Below are 21551 nucleotides of genomic sequence, written 5' to 3' on the forward strand. Positions count from 1 at the left end.
CAATGTAACATAGTAAAAACATCTCAATCAGTTCACAGGAGCACCATCAGACCAAATTTAACACTGACTCTTATAAGGAGATATTAGGACAGGTGACCAAAAGCTTGGTGAAAGAGGTAGGGGGTTGGGAACCTGTGCAGGGAGACAGAGGAAAGGGAAGCAAGGATATAAACAAAAGACAGGAAGGAGAAAAGCAAAAGTGGAAGTCAGAGAAATCAAGGGTGTAAATCAAACAGGGCCACAGTAAATTATAATTCCAAAAGGACTAAGAGTGTTAAAAAATCAAGCCTGAAGGCTTTGTGTCTTAATGCGAGGAGCATTCGTAATAAGGTGGATGAATTAGCTGCACAAATAGATGTAAACAGATATGATATAATTGGGATTATGGAGACATGGTGATGTAAGCCCCCAAAGTGCGGACCAAGTGATATACAAGGTCGACGTCACTAGCTTGTTGAAAGAAAGACAGACCACTAATTGAAGTCAAAAACGGTTTACTCAGGTCTGAGGAGAGCCTTCAGATCACGTCCGAATCGAACTCTAACAAGCCTCTCAAAGTCCACACAGTTATACAAAAATTGAGGCCCTGCCCTAGAGGCGGGGATAAGCTTATTAGCATATACAGAGTTATAGCTAAATTGTAATTATAAAACCGTGACATTCCATCCTTCCAGTCGCTTACAAATCTCACATTTCGTTATCAGTTGGTCCCGTCACTTCTTGTGACCCTGGGCCTCATCTTTATTACTTTACACCCATCCATTTGTCCCGTGGTCAAATGGTGCGGTCTGTTTAAGTGTTTTTCTAAGATAGTAGTTCTTTTCAAAGCGGGCAATCCGCAGACTCTCTGTCTCACTCTTGAGTCATTTCTACAAAGCAAAAACACTTTAGTTAATCCTAAGTATACTTTGAAGAATAGAACTCTGTTGTGATTTACTCTAAACAGACCCTTAAGTGCATAGGTGTGACTCGCTTGGCCAAACCCATATATCTCTCAATCTTTCCAGGGGTTGTTCTGACAGTTTTAACCTCTCAGCATTTGACCCTTAATCCTGTTTAAACTTATCTGGGTTTATACAATTTTACAGACCTCTATTGTTCAACTCAAGAGCATGAATTAACCCATTCTCTCCACTTTGTATATTGGTGTTAAAAGTGAATCCTGGTTTGTCTTGCCCTATTAAATCCAATTTTTAATATCTTACTTCACATGGCTCCAGGATGACCAAGTCTGGGAATTCAACATCCAGGGGTATTCAATATTCAGGAAGGACAAGAAAAAAGGAAGAGGAGGTAGGGTAGCATTGCTGGTTAAAGAGGAGATTAACACAACAGTAAGGAAGGATATTAGCTCTGATGATGTGGAATCTGTATGGGCAGAGCTGAGAAATACCAAGGGACAGAAAGCGTTAGTGGGAGTTGTATACAGACCCCCAAACAGTAATGCTGAGGTTTGGGATGGTATTAAACGGGAAATTAGAGAAGCGTGCAATAAGGGCACAGCAGTTATCATGGGTGACTTTAATCTACATATAGATTGGGCTAACCAAATTAGTAACAATACTGTGGAGGAGGAATTCCTAGAGTGTATATGGGATGGTTTCCTGGACCAATATGTCGAGGAACCAACTAGAGATCAGGCCATCTTAGATTGGGTATTATGTAATGAGAAAGGATTAATTAGCAATCTTGTTGTGCGAGGTCCTTGAGGAGGAGCGATCATAATATGATAGAATTCTTTATTAAAATGGAGAGTGAAGTAGTTGACTCAGAGACTAGGGTCCTGAATTTAAATAAAGGAAACTATGATAGTATGAGGCGCGAGTTGGGTAGGATTGATTGGGGAATGTTACTCAAAGGGTTGACGGTGGATAGGCAATGGCAAACATTTAAAGATCACATGGATGAACTATAGAATTTGTTCATCCCAGTTTGGCATAAAAATAAGACAAAAAAGCTGACTCAACCGTGGCTAACAAGGGAAAGCATAAGATCAAAGGAGAGGACATATAATTTGGCCAGTAAAAGCAGCAAACCTGAGGATTGGGAGCAGTTTAGGATTCAGCAAAGGAGGACAAAGGGATTAATTAAGAGTGGGAAAATAGATTATGAGAGTAAGCTTTCAGGGAACATAAAAACTGACTAAAAGCTTCTATAGATATGTGAAGAGAAAAAGGTTGGTGAAGTAAAGCGTAGGTCCCTTGCAGTCAGAATCAGGGGAATTTAATATGGGGAACAAAGAAATGGCAGTACAATTAAATACATACTTTGGTTCTGTCTTAAAAAGGACAACACAGATAACCTCCCAGAGGTGTTGGGGAACATAGGGTTTAATGAGAGGGAGGAATTGAATGAAATCAGTATTTGTAGGGAAATGGTGTTAGGGAAAATTGACGGCATTGAAGGCTGATAAATCCCCAGGGCCTGCTAATCTACATCTTAGGGTACTTAAGGAAGTGGCCCTATAAATAGTAGATGCATTGCTGATCATCTTCCAAAATTCTATAGACTGTGGAACAGTACCCATGGATTAGAGGGTAGCTAATGTAACCCCACTATTTAAAAAAGGTGGTAGAGAGAAAATGGGGAATTATAGGCCGGTAAGTCTGACATCGGTAGTGGGGAAAATGCTGGAGTCCATTATAAAAGATGTAATAGCAGAGCACTTGGAAAACAGTGACAGGATCGGACAAAGTCAACATGGATTTACAAAAGGTAAATCGTGCTTGACTAATCTACTGGAATTTTTTTGAGGATGTAACTGGTAGAATAGATAAGGGAGAACCAGTGGATGTGATGTATTTGGACTTTCAGAAGGCTTTCGATAAGGTCCCGCATAAGAGATTAGCGTGCAAAGTAAAAGCCCATGGGATTGGGGGTAAGGTACTGTCTTGGATAGAGAACTGGCTGGCAGACAGGAAGCAAAGAGTTGGAATAAACGGGTCTTTTTCCGAGTGGCAGGCAGTGACTAGTGGTGTAACGCAGGGATCGGTGCTAGGACCCCAGCTATTCACAATATATATAAATGATCTGGACGATGGAACTAGATGTAACATCTCCAAGTTTGCAGATGACACAAAGCTGGGTGGGCATGTGTGCTGTGAGGAGGATGCCGAGAAACTCCAGTATAATTTGGACAGGTTGGGTGATTGGGCAGATGCATGGCAGATGCAGTATAATGTGGATTAATGCGAGGTTATCCACTTTGGTGGCAAAAACAGGAAGGCAGATTAGTATCTGAACGGCAATAGATTGGGAGATGGGGAAATGCAACGAGACCTGGGCGTCCTTGTGCACCAGTCGCTGAAGGTAAGCATGCAGGCGCAACAGGCGGTTAAGAAGGCAAATGGTATGGCACCTCTGACAGAGAAGCTGTCCCTCAGTACTGCCCTGGAGTGTCAGCTTAGATTACGTGCTCAAGTCTCCAGAGTGGGACTCAAACCCACGACCTTCTGAGTCTAGAGGTGAGAGGGTCGCCCACTGAGCCGAGGCTGACCCCTCTTAAACTCCAGCCTAGTTACTGGGGTTATTATCAGCATCTTCAAACCGCGCCCCACCTCCCCCCAACCCCGTAATTGCCATTATTAACACAGAATAGTCCTTCATGTGATTAACAGCAGAATGGGACCAGTGCGCTTAGGTGTGAACTCGCTGGTGTCTCAGAAGGTTAGATGAACTGGTGAATCCCTTTTCACACACTGAGCAGGGGAAAGGCCTCTTCCCGGTGTGGGTAAACTGATGTTTCTGAAGAGAATATGAGTGCTTAAACCTCTTCCCGCAGTGAAAGCAGCTGAACGGCCTCTCCCCAGTGTGGATGCGTCGATGCTTCTTCAGGCCCTTGGAGCATTTGAAACTCTTGTCACAGTCGGAACATTTAAACGGCCTCTCGTCAGTATGAACCAGCTGGTGTTCCCGCAGAGAGGTGAGACGAGTGAATCCTTTCCCGCACTCGGAGCAGGAGAGCGGCCTCTCGTCAGTGTGAACCAGCTGGTGTTCCCGCAGAAAGGAGGGACGAGTGAATCCTTTCCCGCACTCGGAGCAGGAGAACGGCCTCTCGTCAGTGTGCCCACGTTCGTGTACCAGCAGGGTGTGAGACTGGACAAATCCCTTCCCGCACACAGAGCAGGTGAACGGCCTCTCCCCGGTGTGATGTCGCTGGTGTATCACCAGGTTCGATGACTTACCAAACCTCTTTCCGCAGTGAGAGCAGCTGAACGGCCTCTCCCCGGTGTGAATGCGTTGATGCCTCGACACATCCTCGGCGCTTTTAAAGCTCTTCTCACAGTCAGGGCACTTACAGGGTCTCTCGTCAGTGTGAGCTCGCTGGTGCACCCGCAGAGAGGTAGAATGGTTGAATCCTTTCTCGCACACGGAGCAGGTGAATGGCCTCTCCCCGGCGTGCAGTCGCTGGTGTGTCAGCAGGGCGGATTGTTGAGTGAATCCCTTCCCGCACACGGAGCAAGTGAACGCCCTCTCCCCGGTGTGAACTCGCTGGTGTGTCAGCAGGGTGGCGGAGAGAGTGAATCCCTTCCCGCACACGGAGCAGGTGAATGGCCTCTCCCCGGTGTGAACTCGCTGGTGCGCTATCAGGTTGCTGGATCTTCTGAAGCACTTCTTGCAATCAGAGCACTGAAAAGGTCTCTCATCAGTGTGAACACGCTCGTGTATCAACAGGTTGCAAGACTGGTTGAATCTCTTCTCACAGTGAGAGCAGGCAAATGGCTTCTCGTTGGTGTGAACTCGCCGGTGTCTCAGCAGGGCGGATTGTTGATTGAATCCCTTCCCGCACACGGAGCAGGTGAATGGCCTCTCCCCGGTGTGAACTCGCTGGTGCTCTATCAGGTTGCTGGATCTTCTGAAGCCCTTCTTGCAGTCGGAGCACTGAAAAGGTCTCTCATCAGTGTGAACACGCTCGTGTATCAACAGGTTGCAAGACTGGTTAAACCTCTTCTCACAGTGAGAGCAGGCACATGGCTTCTCATTGGTGTGAACTCGCCGGTGTCTCAGCAGTTTAGATTGTTGAGTGAATCCCTTCCCACGCACGGAGCAGGTCAATGGCCATTTCTCAGAGTGACTGCGTTGATGAGCCTCCAGCTCGGAAAGGCAACTGAATCCCTTCCCGCATTCCCGACATTTGCACGGACTCTCCTTGCTTTGGTTACACTTGTGCCTCCCCAGGCTGCACCTTCGGTTGAATCCACGTCCACACACAAGACACGTGTGCAGTTTGCCCGCATTCTGATTGCTGCTTTCCGCTTCCATATGTCGATGATATTCAGGTCCTGATGAATCGAGTGACTCTGTCAGATCTTCGTGTGAAGTTTGCGTTAAGCTGCCCGTCTGCAATTCCTCCCCTTGCAAGAGACAGTAAAAGAGGTTTATGTAAGTAATTAATGTAAATACAGGAGAGAAAATAAAGAAAGACTGGCCTTTATATAGCGCCTTTCACGACCAACGGTTTTACAGCCAATGAAGTACTTTTTGAAGTGTAGTCACTGTTGTAATGTGGGAAACACTGCAGCCAATTTGCATGATAAATAATGGCCAGGACACCGGGGATAACTCTCCTGCCCTTCTTTGAAATAGTGGGATCGTTTATGCCCGCCTGAAAGTCTCATCCGAAAGATGGCCCTCCGACAGTGCGGCTCTCCCTCAGTACTGCCCCTCTGGCAGTGCGGCGCTCCCTCAGTACTGACCCTCCAACAGTGCGGTGCTCCCTCAGTACTGCCCCTCCGACAGTGCAGCGCTCCCTCAGTACTGCCCCTCCGACAGTGCGGTGCTCCCTCAGTACTGCCCGACAGTGCGGCGCTCCCTCAGTACCGCTCCTCCGACAGTGCGGCGCTCCCTCAGTACTGCCCCTCCGACAGTGCGGCATTCCCTCAGTACTGCCCCTCCGACAGTGCGGTGCTCCCTCAGTACTGCCCTTCCGACAGTGCAGCACTCCCTCAGTGCTGCCCCTCCGACAGTGCGGTGCTCCCTCAGTACTGCCCCTGACAGTGCGGCGCTCCCTCAGTACCGCCCCACCGACAGTGCGGCGCTCCCTCAGTACCGCTCCTCCGACAGTGCGGCGCTCCCTCAGTACTGCCCCTCCGACAGTGCGGCATTCCCTCAGTACTGCCCCTCCGACAGTGCGGTGCTCCCTCAGTACTGCCCTTCTGACAGTGCAGCACTCCCTCAGTGCTGCCCCTCCGACAGTGCGGTGCTCCCTCAGTACTGCCCCTGACAGTGCGGCGCTCCCTCAGTACCGCCCCACCGACAGTGCGGCGCTCCCTCAGTACTGCCCCTCCGACACTCCCTCAGTACTGCCCCTCTGACAGCACAGCACTCCCTCAGTGCCGCCCCTCCGACAGGGCCGCGCCCCCTAAGCACCGCCCCTCCGACAGTGTGGCGCTCCTTTGGCACTGCCCCGGCACGTCAGCCTAGGTTTATGCGCTCGAGTCCCTGGAGTGGGGACTATGAACCCACAACTTTCTGACTCAGAGACGAGGGCGCTCCCAACTGAGCCACTGGCTGGCTCTCAAGGTCTTTCACATCCTTGCTAAAGTGCGGTGGCCGGGGGAATTGTCACTGTCCCTTTAATCAGAAGACACGAGAGTGGGGAGTTCCTTTAAATGTATAGGGGGTGGGTGTCCCTTTAAACGTGGAGAGGCGGGGCCGCGCATGCACATTTGGCCCCCTCCCCACAAATGCGAGGTTATCCACTTTGGTGGCAAAAACAGGAAGCCAGATTATTATCTGAATGGTAATAGATTGGGAGAAGGGGAAGTGCAACGAGACCTGGGTGTCCTTGTGCACCAGTCGCTGAAGATAAGCATGCAGGTGCAGCAGGCGGTTAAGAAGGCAAATGGTATGTTGGCCTTTGTAGCGAGAGGGTTTGAGTACAGGAGCAAGGATGTCTTTCTGCAGTTGTACAGGGCCTTGGTGAGACCACATCTTGAGCATTGTGTGCAGTTTTGGTCGCCTTATCTGAGGAAGGATGTTCATGTCATGGAGGGAGTGTGGCGAACTGATACCTGGGATGGCAGGAATGATGTATGAGGAGAGATTGGGTCGACTGGGCTTATACTCGCTGGAGTTTAGAAGAATGAGAGGGGATCTCATTGAAACGTATAAAATTCTAACAGGACTACACAGACTAGATGCAGGAAGGATGTTCCCGATGGTCATGGATTCCAGAAACAGGGATCGCATAGAAACATTGAAGATAGGAGCAGGAGTAGGCCATTCGGCCCCTCGAGCCTGCTCCGCCATTCAATGAGATCATGGTTGATCATCCAAATTCAGTACCCTGTCCCTGTCTTCTCTCCATATCCTTTGATCCCTTTAGCCTTAAGAAATATATCCAACTCCTTCTTGAATACATTTAATGAATTGGCCTCAACTGCCTTGTGTGGTAGAGAATTCCACAGGTTCACCACTCTCTGGGTGAAGGAATTCCTCCTCATCTCTGTCCTAAATGGCTTACCCCTTATCCTTAGACTTACGGAAACGTGGCTCAAGGATGGCCAAGACTGGGAACTCAACATCCAGGGGTATTCGATATTCAGGAAAGATAGGCAAAAAGGAAAGGGAGGTGGGGTAGCATTACCAGTTAAAGAAGGGATTAATACAATTGTAATGAAGGATATTAGCTCTGATGATGTGGAATCTGTATGGGTAGAAATGAGAAATACTAAGGGGAAAAAAACATTAGTGGGAGTGGTATATAGACCTCCCAACAGTAAGGCAGAGGTTGGGGATGGCATTAAAAGGGAAATTGAAGAAGCGTGCAATAAGGGCACAGCAGTCATCATGGGTGACTTTAATCTACATATAGATTGGGCTAAACAAATTAGTAACAATACTGTGGAGGAGGAATTCCTGGAGTGTTTACGGGATGGTTTCCTGGACCAATATGTCGAGGAACCAACCGGAGATCAGGCCATCTTAGACTGGGTATTATGTAATGAGAAAGGATTAATTAGCAATCTTGTTGTACGAGGCCCCTTGGGTCGGAGCGATCATAATATGATCGAATTCTTCATTAAGATGGAGAATGAAGTAGTTGACTCAGAGACAAGGGTCCTCAATTTAAATAAAGGTAACTACGATGGTCTGAGGAGCGAGTTGGGTAGGATTGATTGGGGAATGGCACTCAAAGGGTTGACGGTGGATAGGCAATGGCAAACATTCAAAGACCGAATGGATGAGCTACAGAATTTGTTCATCCCAGTTTGGCATCAAAATAAAACAAAAAAGGTGACTCAACCGTGGCTAACAAGGGAAATTAGGGATAGCATAAGATCCAAGGAGACGACATATAAATTGGCCAGAAAAAGCAATAATCCTGAGGATTGGGAGCAGTTTAGGAGTCAACAAAGGAGGACAAAGGGATTAATTAAGAAAGGGAAAATAGAATATGAGAGTAAGCGTGCAGGGAACATAAAAACTGACTGTAAAAGCTTTTATAGATATGTGAAGAGAAAAAGATTGAAGTCAAGCGTCGGTCCCTTGCAGTCAGAATCAGGGGAATTTATAATGGGAAACAAAGAAATGGCAGACCAACTAAATACATATTTTGGTTCTGTGTTCACAAAGGAGGACACAAATAACCTCCCAGAGATGCCGGGGAACATAGGCTCTGATGAAAGGGTGGAACTGAAAGAAATCAGTATTTGTAGGGAAATGGTGTTAGGAAAATTGATGGGACTGAAGGCCGATAAATCCCCAGGGCCTGATAATCTACATCCCAGGGTACTTAAGGAAGTGGCCCTAGAAATAGTAGATGCATTGCTGGTCATCTTCCAGAACTCGATAGACTCTGGAACAGTACCCATGGATTGGAGGGTAGCTAATGTTACCCCACTATTCAAAAAAGGTGGCAGAGAAAAAGCAGGGAATTATAGACCGGTAAGCCTGACATCGGTAGTGGGGAAAATGCTAGAGTCTATTATAAAAGATGTAATAGCAGAGCACTTGGAAAACAGTGACAGGATCGGACAAAGTCAACATGGATTCACAAAAGGTAAATCGTGCTTGACTAATCTACTGGAATTTTTTGAGGATGTAACTGGTAAAATAGATAAGGGAGAACCAGTGGATGTGGTGTATTTGGACTTTCAGAAGGCTTTTGGTAAGGTCACACATAAGAGATTAGCGTGCAAAATTAAGGCACATGGGATTGGGGGCAAGGTATTGACTTGGATAGAGAACTGGTTGGCGAACAGAAAGCAAAGAGTTGGAATAAATGGGTCATTTTCCGAATGGCAGGCAGTGACTAGTGGGGTACCGCAAGGATCGGTCCTAGGACCCCAGCTGCTCACAATATATATTAATGATCTGGACGAGGGAATTGGATGTAATATCTCCAAATTTGCAGACGACACAAAGCTGGGTGGGAGGGTAGGCTGTGAGGAGGATGTCGTGAAACTCCAGTACGATTTGGACAGGTTGGGTGATTGGGCAGAAACATGGCAAATGCACTCTAATGTGGATAAATGTGAGGTTATCCACTTTGGTGGCAAAAACAGGAAGGCAGATTATTATTTGAATGGCAATAGATTGGGAGAAGGGGAAGTGCAAAGAGACCTGGGTGTTCTTGTGCACCAGTCGCTGAAGGTAAGCATGCAGGTGCAGCAGGCGGTTAAGAAGGGAAATGGTATGTTGGCCTTCGTAGCAAGAGGGTTCGAGTACAGGAACAAGGATGTCTTGCTACAGTTGTACAGGGCCTTGGTGAGACCACACCTTGAGTATTGTGTGCAGTTTTGGTCATCTTACCTGAGGAAGGACGTTCTTGCCATGGAAGGAGTGCAGCGAAGATTCACCAGGCTGATACCTGGGATGGCAGGAATGACGTATGAGGAGAGATTGTGTCGATTGGGCTTATACTCGCTGGAGTTTAGAAGATTGAGAGGGGATCTCATCGAAACCTATAAAATTCTGTCAGGCCTGGACAGACTAGATGCAGGAAGGATGTTTATGATGGCCGGGGAGTCCAGAACCAGGGGTCATAGTCTAAGGATAAGGAGTAAGCCATTTAGGACTGAAATGAGGAGGGATTTCTTCACCCAGAGAGTGGTGAACCTGTGGAATTCTCTGCCACAGAGGGCGGTGGAGGCCAGTTCATTAAATATATTCAAGAAGGAGTTGGATATATTTCTTAAGGCTAAAGGGATCAAGGGATATGGGGAGAAGGCAGGGACAGGGTACTGAATTTGGATGATCAGCCATGATCTCACTGAATGGCGGAGCAGGCTCGAGGGGCCGAATGGCCTACTCCTGCTCCTATCTTCTATGTTTCTATGTCCCTTTAAATGTGGAGGGGGTGGGTATCCCTTTAAATGTGGAGAGGCGGGGCCGCGCATGCTCATTCGGCACCCTCACCACAACACGAGGCTGCCAGTGCGCCTGCGCGGGGCCTCCGGAGAGAAGACGGAAGGCCGGGCCCGGGGAAGAGGCAGAATCAGCGGCTGGGGTAAAGTCAAATGTTTGGGAAGCGATTTAAATCGAGGTGAGGGGGGAGCGTAGAGCGAGATTATAAAGTAAAATACGAGAAAAACCAAACCTGAGAGTCGGCCGGGCGGGACCTCCGCGGACGCCGAACGGAGCGGATGACCTGCGCGGGGGGGCGGAGTGAGCCGGAGCAACGTGATTCTGACTGACGGGAGCGCTGACCAATAGGACGAGGGCTGAGGTGGGAGGACTGAACTGGGCGGCCTGGTCTTCCAACCAATGGCGGCGCTGCAAGGGGGCAGGACCTTCCTCCCCGGCGCTGAGGTTGGGGCCCGATTGTGACGTCATCACAGGAAGAGGCCTAATCAGGTGGATGGAGGCTCGACCCGGCCTGTGACTGACGGGAGCTCTGACCAATAGGAAGATGGCTGAGCTGGGATGACTGATCTGGGCGGCCTGGTCCTCCAACTAATGGCACCGCGGCAAGGGGGCGGGGCCTCCTCTCCAGCTCAGGTGCGCTGGGGCCGATTGTGACGCGCTGTCCCCAGGTGAGAGCAGCTCAGTCAGCACAGAGCTGGGGCTGGAATCTGGGAGAGGGGCCGCAGGCAGCACAGAGCTGGGGCTGGAATCTGGGAGAGGGGCCGCAGGCAGCACAGAGCTGGGGCTGGAATCTGGGAGAGGGGCCGCAGGCAGCACAGAGCTGGGGCTGGAATCTGGGAGAGGGGCCGCAGGCAGCACAAAGCTGGGGCTGGAATCTGGGAGAGGGGCCGCAGGCAGCACAGAGCTGGGGCTGGAATCTGGGAGAGGGGCCGCAGGCAGCACAGATCTGGGGCTGGAATCTGGGAGAGGGGCCGCAGGCAGCACAGAGCTGGGGCTGGAATCTGGGAGAGGGGCCGCAGGCAGCACAGAGCTGGGGCTGGAATCTGGGAGAGGGGCCGCAGGCAGCACAAAGCTGGGGCTGGAATCTGGGAGAGGGGCCGCAGGCAGCACAGAGCTGGGGCTGGAATCTGGGAGAGGGGCCGCAGGCAGCGGGCCTGGCAAAGGGGCACAAGCTTCACAATACAAGCTTCTTTCAAATGCACAATTGTTTCCTACAGACAGCCTGGGTCACTCTGTGGAAAAAACTGTTTAACAATTCATCATAACTCCCCTGCTTTAGGAGAGGCGTAGAGTGCAAAAGCAAGGAAGTTATGATGAAACTGTGTAAAAGACTGGAGTCAGCTGTGGCTCAGTGGATAGCAGAGTCAGAAGGTTGTGGGTTCAAATCCCGCTCCAGGGACTTGAGCATATAAAGCGAGGCTGACACTCCAGTGCGGTGCTGAGGGAGTGCCGCACTGTCGGAGGAGCAGTAATGAGGGAGCGTTGCAGCGTCAGAGGGGCAGCACTCTGGGAGCGCTGCACTGTCGGAGGGGCGGTGCTGAGGGAGCGCTGCTCCATAGGAGGGGCAGTACTGAGGAAGCGCCGCACTGTCGGAGGGGCAGTGCTGCGGGAGTGCTGCATTGTCGGAGGGGCAGTAATGAAGGAGCGCTGCATTGTCGGAGGTGACGTCCTACGGACGAGACGTTAAACTGAGGCCCCCGTCTGCCCCCTCAGGTGGACGTAAAAGATCCCGTCGTGCTATTTCGAAGAAGTTATCCCCGGTGTTTTGAGCCCAATATTTATCCCTCAATCAACATGAGGAAAAAACATTTTCTTGTCATTATCACATTGCTGTTTGTGGGAGCTTGCTGTGCGCAAATTGGCTGCCGCGTTTCCCACATTACAACAGTGACTACACTTCAAAAGTACTTCATTGGCTGTAAAGCGCTTTGGGAGGTCCGGTGGTCGTGAAAGGCAGTTAAGAAGGCAAATGGTATGCTGGCCTTCATTACAAGAGGATTTGAGTACAGGAGTAAAGAAGTCTTACTCCAATTATATCTGCTTCTTTCTTCTTGGGCAGTCCCTCTGAACCGAGGATGACTTGCTTCCACATTAAAAATCAGTTCTCAGGTGTAAGGGTGAACCAGGAGAGCTTCTTCTCCCCGAGACGGACCCTCTGATATAAAGGGTCGACTGGATCCATGTTTATCTGTAATTTAAACAGAAGTCTGGTCGTCTTCCGAGCTCTTTCCCCTAGAGGAGAGGGTAGAATGGGGGTCTTTAGTGTTAAATGGTTTCACCTGGGTCCATTGCTTCCATCGCATACCCATCGGTTCTTGTAGACAAACACACGTATCACTTGTCATTAATACAGTACATGGCCCCATCCAACGGGCCCCATTCCCTTTCTTCCGATAACTTGCGTCATTACTTGTTGACCTATTCTGGGCATCTCGGCTGGTTTAAGTCCAGCATTCTGCCTTTCTAGATCTTTAATCTGTTGTTGGTTCCTCACTTCTTTATTTAGTGCTTGTACCTCCTGATTTAGTTGTACTAAGTATCGCCTTAATCTATCTTGTACTGGTCCTGGTTCTCCCACCCCTCCAGCCAAATCCTCTGGCAGTCTCACAGCTCGTCCTGTCATTAATTCATTGGGGGTCTATCCGGTCGTTCGTCCTGGGGTGGCTCGCAGCCTCATTAGTATGCTGGGTAATAATTCCGACCATCCCTTTCCCGTTTCTTGGCTGACTTTTGTCAGCGCGTTTTTCAGTGTCCTATTCATTCTTTCTACCATCCCCGAGCTCTGGGGGTGATATGGTATGTGATATTTTTGTGTCACATGTAGCAGTTTACAGATTTCTTTCATTATTTTGCTGGTGAAATGAATGCCGTTGTCTGAGTCAATTTGCAGAGGCACTCCCCAATGGGGTATAACCTCGGTAGCCAATATTAGTGCAACTGTTTTTGCAGAGCAGTCTCGGGTGGCAAAGGCTTCCACCCACCTGGTAAATTGGTCAATTATTACCAGGCAATATTTCTTCCCCCGGTCCTGCGCTAAGGGGCCGGTAAAGTCAATTTGTAAGTTTTCCCAGGGTCCTTGGGGCCTGGGTTGGTTTGCTACTCTAACTCTACATCTCTGTCCTACATTATTCTTGCGCATATTATACAGCAGTGGCAATATTTCGCTACTTCCTGACCTATCTTTGGCCACCACCAGTACTGTGTCAGTAGGTGCAACATGTTACTTCTGCCAGTATGTGTTACACCATGGTATAGCGCCATCAGTTGTTGTCTACAACATTCCGGTGCCACCACCTGGTTACGTGGGCCCCATTTCCAAATTCCATCTTGTAATTGCGCGCCAGCTTGTCTCCATTTCTCCTTTTGCTCTTTACTAGTATTTTCTTGTAGCTCCATTATATTCACTTCCTGTACCCCACTGACTATCATGACCATATTTATTTCGTTTTTGAACGCGTCCTCTGGTTGCATTTGTTCTGCAGCTAGTTTTGCGGCTAGATCTGCATACCTATTCCCCATAGGGGCCTGGTCCTGGGGTTCATAGAAACATAGAAGATAGGAGCAGGAGTAGGCCATTCAGCTCCTCGAGCCTGCTCCGCCATTCAATGAGATCATGGCTGATCATCCAAACTCAGTACCCTGTCCCTGCCTTCTCCCCATATCCCTTGATCCCTTTAGCCTTAAGAAATAGATCTTGAATATATTTAATGAATTGGCCTCTACTGCCTTCTGTGGTAGAGAATTCCAGAGGTTCACCACTCTCTGGGTGAAGAAATTCCTCCTCATCTCTGTCCTAAATGGCTTACTCCTTATCCTTAGACTGTGACCCCTGGTTCTGGACTCCCCGGCCATCGGGAACATCCTTCCTGCATCTAGTCTGTCTAGTCCTGTTAGAATTTTATAAGTTTCAATGAGATCCCCTCTCATTCTTCTAAACTCCAGCGAGTATAAGCTCAATCGACCCAATCTCTCCTCATACGTCATTCCTGCCAATCCCAGGTATCAGTCTGGTGAATATTCGCTGCACTCCCTCCATGGCAAGAACATCCTTCCTCAGATAAGGCGACCAAAACTGCACACAATACTCAAGGTGTGGTCTCACCAAGGCCCTGTACAACTCACAGAATCACAGAAACCTCACAGTGCAGATAGAGGCCATTTCGGCCCATCTAGCCTGCACCGACACATATCCCACCCCCGATCCCCGTAACCCCTACACCAACACATATCCCACCCTATCCCCGTAACCCCACGTATTTAATCCCCCTAACACTAAGGGTCAATTTTATCATAGCCAATCAACCTAACCTGCACATCTTTGGACTGTGGGAGGAAACCGGAGCACCCGGAGGAAACCCACGCAAACACGGGGAGAATGTGCAAACTCCACACAGACAGTCACCCGAGGCCGGATTCGAACCCGGGTCCCTGGAGCTGTGAGGCAACAGTGCTAACCACTATGCCACCGTGCTGCCACTGCAGCAAGACATCCTTGTTCTTGTACTGGAACCCTCTCGCTATGAAGGCCAACATACCATTTGCCTTCTTAACCGCCTGCTGCACCTGCATGCTTACTTTCAGCGACTGGTGCACAAGGACACCCAGGTCTCGTTGCACTTCCCCTTCTCCCAATCTATTGCCGTTCAGATAATAATCTGCCTTCCTGTTTTTGCCACCAAAGTGGATAACCTCACATTTATCCACATTATACTGCATCTGCCATGCTTCTGCCCAATCACCCAACCTGTCCAAATCATACTGGAGTTTCTCGGCATCCTCCTCACAGCACACATGCCCACCCAGCTTTGTGTCATCTGCAAACTTGGAGATATTACATCTAGTTCCCTCGTCTAGATCATTTATATATATATATTGTGAATAGCTGGGTCCTAGGACTGAACCCTGCAGTACCCCACTAGTCACTGCCTGCCACTCGGAAAAAGAGACGTTTATTCCAACTCTTTGCTTCCTGTCTGCCAACCAGTTCTTTATCCAAGTCAGTACCTTGCCCCCAATCCCATGTGCCTTAACTTTACACGCTAATCTCTTATGCGGGACATTATCGAAAGTGTTCTGAAAGTCCAAATACACCACATCCACTGGTTCTCCCTTATCTATTTTACTAGTTACATCCTCAAAAAATTCCAGTAGGTTAGTCAAGCACGATTTACCTTTTGTGAATCCATGTTGACTTTGTCCGATCCTGTCACTGTTTTCCAAGTACGCTGCTATTACATCTTTTACAATGGACTCTAGCATTTTCCCCACTACCGATGTCAGGCTTACCGGTCTATAATTTCCCGTTTTCTCTCTACCACCTCTTTTTGAATAGTGGGGTAACATTAGCTACCCTCCAATCCATGGGAACTGTTCCAGAGTCTATCGAATTTTGGAAGATGACCAGCAATTCTGTCCCTCTAGTGCTACTTGTCTCTCCCAGTCCTCTCTTCACCTTGTTTCTCCTCTCTAATGTTTCATCCTGGTGCCCATCCCCCTGTCAAATTAATTTAAACCCTCCCCCACAGCACTAGTTAACCGTCCCACCAGGACATTGGTCCCAGCTCTGTTGAGGTGCAACCCGTCCACCTTGGACAGGTCCCTCCTGCCCCAGAACTGGTCCCTCCTGCCCCAGGAATCTGAAGTCCTGCAATATTTCTCTTTCAGGTACTTCTCCAATTCCCTTTTGAAAGCGGTGATTGAATCTGCCTCCACCACCCTTTCAGGCAGTGCATTCCAGATCCTAACCACTCGCTGCGTAAAAAAGTTTTTCCTCATGTCGCCTTTGGATCTTCTGCCAATCACCTTAAATCTGTGTCCTCTGGTTCTCGACCCCTCTGCCAATTGGAAGAGTTTCTCTCTGTCTACTCTGTCCAGACCCCTCTTGATTTTGAACACCTCTATCAAATCTCCTCTCAATCTTCTCTGCTCCAAGGAGAACAACCCCAGCTTCTCCAGTCTATCAATGTAACTGAAGTCCCTCATCCCTGGAATCATTCCCGTAAATCTTTTCTGCACCCTCTCTAAGGCCTTCACATCCATCCTAAAGTGCGGTGCCCAGAATTGGACACAATACTCCAGTTGAGGCTAAAGCAGTGTTTTATAAAGGTTCATCATAATTTCACACTTCTGTACTCTATACCTCTCTTCATGAAGCCCAGGTTTCCATCAGCTTTTTTAACTGCTTTCTCAACCTGCCCTGCCACCTTCAATGATTTGTGCACATATACCCCCAGCTCTCTCTGTTCGTGCACCCACTTTAGGATTGTACCCTTTAGTTTAGATTTCCTCTCCTCATTCTTTCTACCAAAATGTATCACTTCACATTTTTCTGCATTAAATTTAATCTGCCACGTGTCCGCCCATTCCACCAGCCTGTCTATGTCCACTTGAAGTCTATCACTATCTTCCTCACTGTTCACTATACTTCCAAGTTCTGTGTCATCGGCAAATTTTGAAATTGTGCCTTGTACACCCACATCCAAGTCTTTAATATATATCAAGAAAAGCAGTGGTCCTAGAACCGACCCCTGGGGAACACCACTGTGTACCTTCCTCCAGTCTGAAAAACAACCATTCACCACTACTCACTGTTTCCTGTCACTTAGCCAATTCCCTATCCATGCAGCCACTGTCCCTTTTATTCCATGGACTTCAATTTTGCTGGTAAGCCTATTATGTGGCACTTTGTCCAACACCTTTTGGAAATCCAGGCACACCACGTCAACCGCAGTGCCCTCATCAACCCTCTCTGTTACCTCATCAAAAAACTCCATCAAGTTGGTTAAACACGATTTGCCTTTAACAAATCCGTGCTGGCTTTCCTTAATTAATCCACAGTGTTAATTTTGTCCCTGATTTTTGTTTCTAAAAGCTTCCCCACTACCGAGGTCAAACTGACTGGCCTGTAGTTGCTGGGTTTGAACAAGGGTGTAACATTTGCAATTCTCCGGTCCTCTGGCACCACCCCAGTTTCTAATGAGGATTTGGAAGGTTATGGCCAGTAGCTCCGCAATTTCTTCCTTCACTTCCCTCAGCGTACTAGGATGCTTCCCATCCGGTCCTGGTGACTTATCTACTTTAAGTACAGCCAGCCTTTCTCATACCTTGTCTTTATCAATTTTCTCCCATCCAGTGTCTCCTCTGCCTCCTCTTGTGGCAAAGCCACCAAGGGACTCCTGTATAACTGCCTTTAACAGAGTGCTACAGCACCTAGGTTTGTTTACTGTATGTAAATAGCCCGTTCTGGGCAAGTCCCAGAACCAGCGCGATGACGTCATCATGCTGGTCACGTGACATCCCGAACGGCGGGAAACGTGATGACGTCAGACTGGGAGGTTCCCAGTTCAGACCTCTTGAAGCCGGCATTAAGAAAAGACCTGTTGATTGTTTCTCCTGCATACCATTGTTTGTTCCCTCGTTTACATGAAACTTCGTTTTATTATCGGACTGACTCGACCTCAGTACTTCAGTTAGGGATCTGACGATTCCTACACTCCTTCACTATGTCTATGGCAGCATCTTCTTCCTTGGTGAAGACAGATGAAAAGTACTGATTTACAGTTGTACAAGGTATTGGTGAGACCGCACCTGGAATACTGCGTACAGTTTTGGTGTCCATACTTAAGAAAGGACATACTTGCTCTCGAGTCAGTACAAAGAAGTTTCACTCTGTTAATCCCGGGGATGAGGGGATGGACATATGAGGAGAGGTTGAGTAGATTGGGACTCTACTCATTGGAGTTCAGAAGAATGAGAGGCGATCTTATTGAAACATATAAGATTGTGAAGGTGTTGGATCGGGTGGATGCGGGGAAGATGTTCCCGATGATGGGTGAAACTAGAACTAGGGGGCATAGTCTGAGAATAAGTGGCTGCTCTTTCAAAACTGAGTTGAGGAGGAACTACTTCACTCAGAGGGTGGTAGGTCCATGGAATATGCTGCCCCAAAAAGCTGTAGAAGCTACATCATTACATAAATTTAAAACAGAAATAGACAGTTTCCTAGAAGTAAAGGGAATTAAGGGTTACGGGGAGCGGGCAGGAATTTGGACATGAGTCTAGGTTCGGATTGGTCATGGCCCTGTGGGTAGCGGAGCGGGCCCAGGGGCCGTGTAGCTTGATCCTGCTCCTATTTCGTTTGTCTAATTCTGCTAGATTCAGGAGATGGTTCTGTGATAGTGGATTGGCGGTCAGGATCAGATCAGCCATGATCTTATTGAATGGCGGAGCAGGCTCGAGGGGCTGATTGGCCTACTCCTGCTCCTATTTCTTATGTTCTTATGTTCTTATGTAGTACCTCAGCCTTACCCTCTGCCTCTATGCGTAGGTCTCCTTTTTGGTCCCTAATCGGCCCCACCCCTCCTCTTACTACCCGTTTACTATTTAAATGCCTATAGAAGACTTTTGGATTACCTTTTATGTTAGCTGCCATTCTATTCTCATGCTCTCTCTTTGCCCCTCTTATTTTCTTTTTCACTTCTCCTCTGAACTTTCTATATTTAGCCTGATTCTCAGATGTATTCTCGACCTGACATCTGTCATACATGCTCTTTTTCTGCTTCATCTTGCTCTCTATCTTTTTCGTCATCCAGGGAGCTCTGACTTTAGTTGCCCTACATTTCCCCTTAGTGGGAATGTACCTCGACTGTACCTGAATTATTTCCTCTTTAAAGGCAGCCCATTGTTCCTCTACAGTTTTTCCTGCCAATCTTTGATTCCAATTTACCCAGGCCAGATCCATTCTCATCCCACTGAAATTGGCCTTGCCCCACAGTGCAGTGGATGCACTCTAGACTGCACTCCCCGCCCCCCCCCCCCCCAAAGGTGTTGTCACCCTCATCGGGATTCAGCACTGAAAACCGGTTTGAGAGCACCGCACTCCCGGGTGATTCCTGCACTGCCTTGCCTCCTCAAATGCTGCTGGGAAACCACCCAGTTACAATTCCCACAAACTCTCTGTGGCTGCGGGGTGACCCCCTCCTGGAACGTGCGCTCCAGGAAACTCTCAGCCTCCCGTCTGCCAGGCAGTGACTCCAGCCGCTCCCCAAGCTCAGAGACCCTGAGCTCGAGTTCCAGCCACTGGAGGCGCTTCCTGCACACGCGGTTCACCAGGACACGTGAAGCATCCCGGAGTTCCCGAATGGCACAGGAATTGCAGCCATCGGTCCCATCGTTTGGCTTAAAATCTATCTACTTAAGCTATAGATATATATGATGTTAGGTTAGTGTCACAGAATCACAGAAACCCCACAGTGCAGATAGAGGCCATTTCGGCCCATCGAGCCTGCACCGACACATATCCCACCCGATCCCCGTAACCCCTACACCAACACCAACACATATCCCACCCTATCCCTGTAACCCCACGTAGTTAATCCCCCTAACACTAAGGGTCAATTTATCATAGCCAATCAACCTAACCCGCACATCTTTGGACTGTGGGAGGAAACCGGAGCACCCGGAGAAAACCCACGCAAACACGGGGAGAATGTGCAAACTCCACACACCCCTTACCCCTGTTCATTATTCAATCAGTGATTGTCCCTTTGCCAGGCCCGCTGCCTGCGGCTCCTCTCCCAGGTTCCAAACCCAGCTCTGTGCTGACTGAGCTGCGCTCACCTGGGGACAGCGCGTCACAATCGCCCCAGCGCACCTGAGCTGGAGAGGAGGCCCCGCCCCCTTGCCGCGCCGCCATTGGTTGGAGGACCCGCTGCCAGTCGGCTCCGCCCGCGCTCTTCCTATTGGTCAGAGCTCCTGTCAGTCACAGGCCCCGCGATCACGTGCTGCGGTTCACTCCGCCCCCTCGCAAAACTCACTTTCCCTCACTGATTGCGGCTCTTCACCAACACCGACTTTACAGAGAAAGCCCCATGCGGCAGCCTGGAGCTCAGGGGCCCAGTGCGCAGGCACAGGGAGGATGATTGACAGGGGCCCAGGGTGTGTGCTGAGCATGCGCGGCGCGGTGTGGGCCAGGCGCCTGTGGAGCAGGAGAGGGCGGGGCCATGGGGAGCATGCGCGGGGTCAGTCGCAACTCAGCGCGGCGGCCAGAGCTGATGAGAGACACAAGAACATAAGACGTAGGAGCAGGAGTAGGTAATTTGGCCCCTCGAGCCTGCTCCGCCATTCAATAAGATCATGGCTGATCTGATCTTGGCCTCAACTCCACTTCCCTGCCGGCTCCCCGTAACCCTTGACTCCCTTATCGTTCAAAAATCTGTCTATCTCCACCTTAAACACACTCAATGACCCAACCTCCACAGCTCGCTGGAGAATAGTATTCCAAAGGTCAGAGGCTGGGTATCCTGTGGCAAGTGTCTCATCTCCTGACTCCCCAAAGCTTTTCCACCATTTACAAGGCACAAGTCAGGAGTGTGATAGAATACTCTCCACTTGCCTGGATGAGTGCAGCTCCAACAACACTCAAGAAGCTCGACACCATCCAGGACAAAGCAGCTCGCTCGATTGGCACCCCAGTCACCACCTTAAATATTCACTCACTCCACCACCGGCGCACCGTGGCTGCAGTGTCGTACCATCTACAAGATGCACTGCGGCAACTCGCCAATACTTCTTCGGCAGCACCTCCCAAACCCGCGACCTCTACCACTTAGAAGGACAAGGGCAGCAGGCGCATGGGAACACCACCAGCTGCAAGTTCCCCTCCAAGTCACACACCATCCTGACTTGGAAATATATCGCCGATCCTTCATCGTCATTGGATCAAAATCCTGGAACTTCCTGCCTAACAGCACTGTGGGAGTACCTTCACCTGCAGCGGTTCAAGAAAGCTGCTCACCACCACCTGCTCAAGGGCAATAAGGGACGGGCAATAAATGCTGGCCTTGCCAGTGACGCCCATAACCCATAAATGTAGAGGGAGCTGTATCTGTATCTCAGCCCTGCTGTACCTGTTCTGGGAGTGTTTAATGGGACAGTGTGGAGGGAGTCTTAATCTGTATCTAACCCATGCTAATCATCCACTTAATTTTTTTTAATAGAATAATAAAAAGCAATTTAATCTCATCTAACCCTTTCTAAAATTGTGCTAGTTGCCCATGCGCTGAGTGTATCCGAGCATTGCTCCAATGGACGCCGCGCGGCTCATCCCAGTGTCTGAAATCACAGGAATCAACTTTCATTGATTTTCTCCTCCTCCTCCTCCTATTGCTTGTTCTAAATGTGTCTCTGCGCTCCTCGGCCGCCCGAGACAATGGCGGTGGATCTTACCCAGAATGCTCCAC

At 49.1% G+C, this 21551-nt stretch overlaps 1 protein-coding gene and 1 long non-coding RNA gene across 2 annotated transcripts; both read right to left on the bottom strand.

Annotated features, from left to right (window-relative positions):
- Nucleotides 1-477: 477 nt before the first annotated feature.
- Nucleotides 478-5348, bottom strand: LOC147094298 (uncharacterized). The gene has a single exon (XM_085974377.1). It carries the CDS (start codon nt 5260-5262, stop codon nt 3637-3639), a length of 1626 nt encoding a protein of 541 aa, XP_085830503.1. The 5' UTR covers nt 5263-5348; the 3' UTR covers nt 478-3636.
- Nucleotides 478-10786, bottom strand: LOC147094299 (uncharacterized). Its single transcript, XR_015074739.1, has 2 exons — nt 10544-10786; nt 478-869 (listed from the first exon to the last, which is right to left on the bottom strand). It is a non-coding gene; the product is annotated as an uncharacterized LOC147094299 (long non-coding RNA).
- Between the last annotated feature and the right edge of the window lie 10765 nt (nt 10787-21551).

The sequence above is a fragment of the Somniosus microcephalus genome, unplaced genomic scaffold, assembly GCF_052327205.1.
Source record: "Somniosus microcephalus isolate GS21.2 unplaced genomic scaffold, FLI_Smic_1.0 unresolved_chr1, whole genome shotgun sequence".
In the NCBI taxonomy this organism is placed as follows: Eukaryota; Metazoa; Chordata; class Chondrichthyes; order Squaliformes; family Somniosidae; genus Somniosus; species Somniosus microcephalus.

Bases quoted from the DNA above. Each gene is read 5' to 3' on its own strand.
- LOC147094298 (XM_085974377.1), bottom strand. From the start codon at position 5,262: ATGGAAGCGGAAAGCAGCAATCAGAATGCGGGCAAACTGCACACGTGT.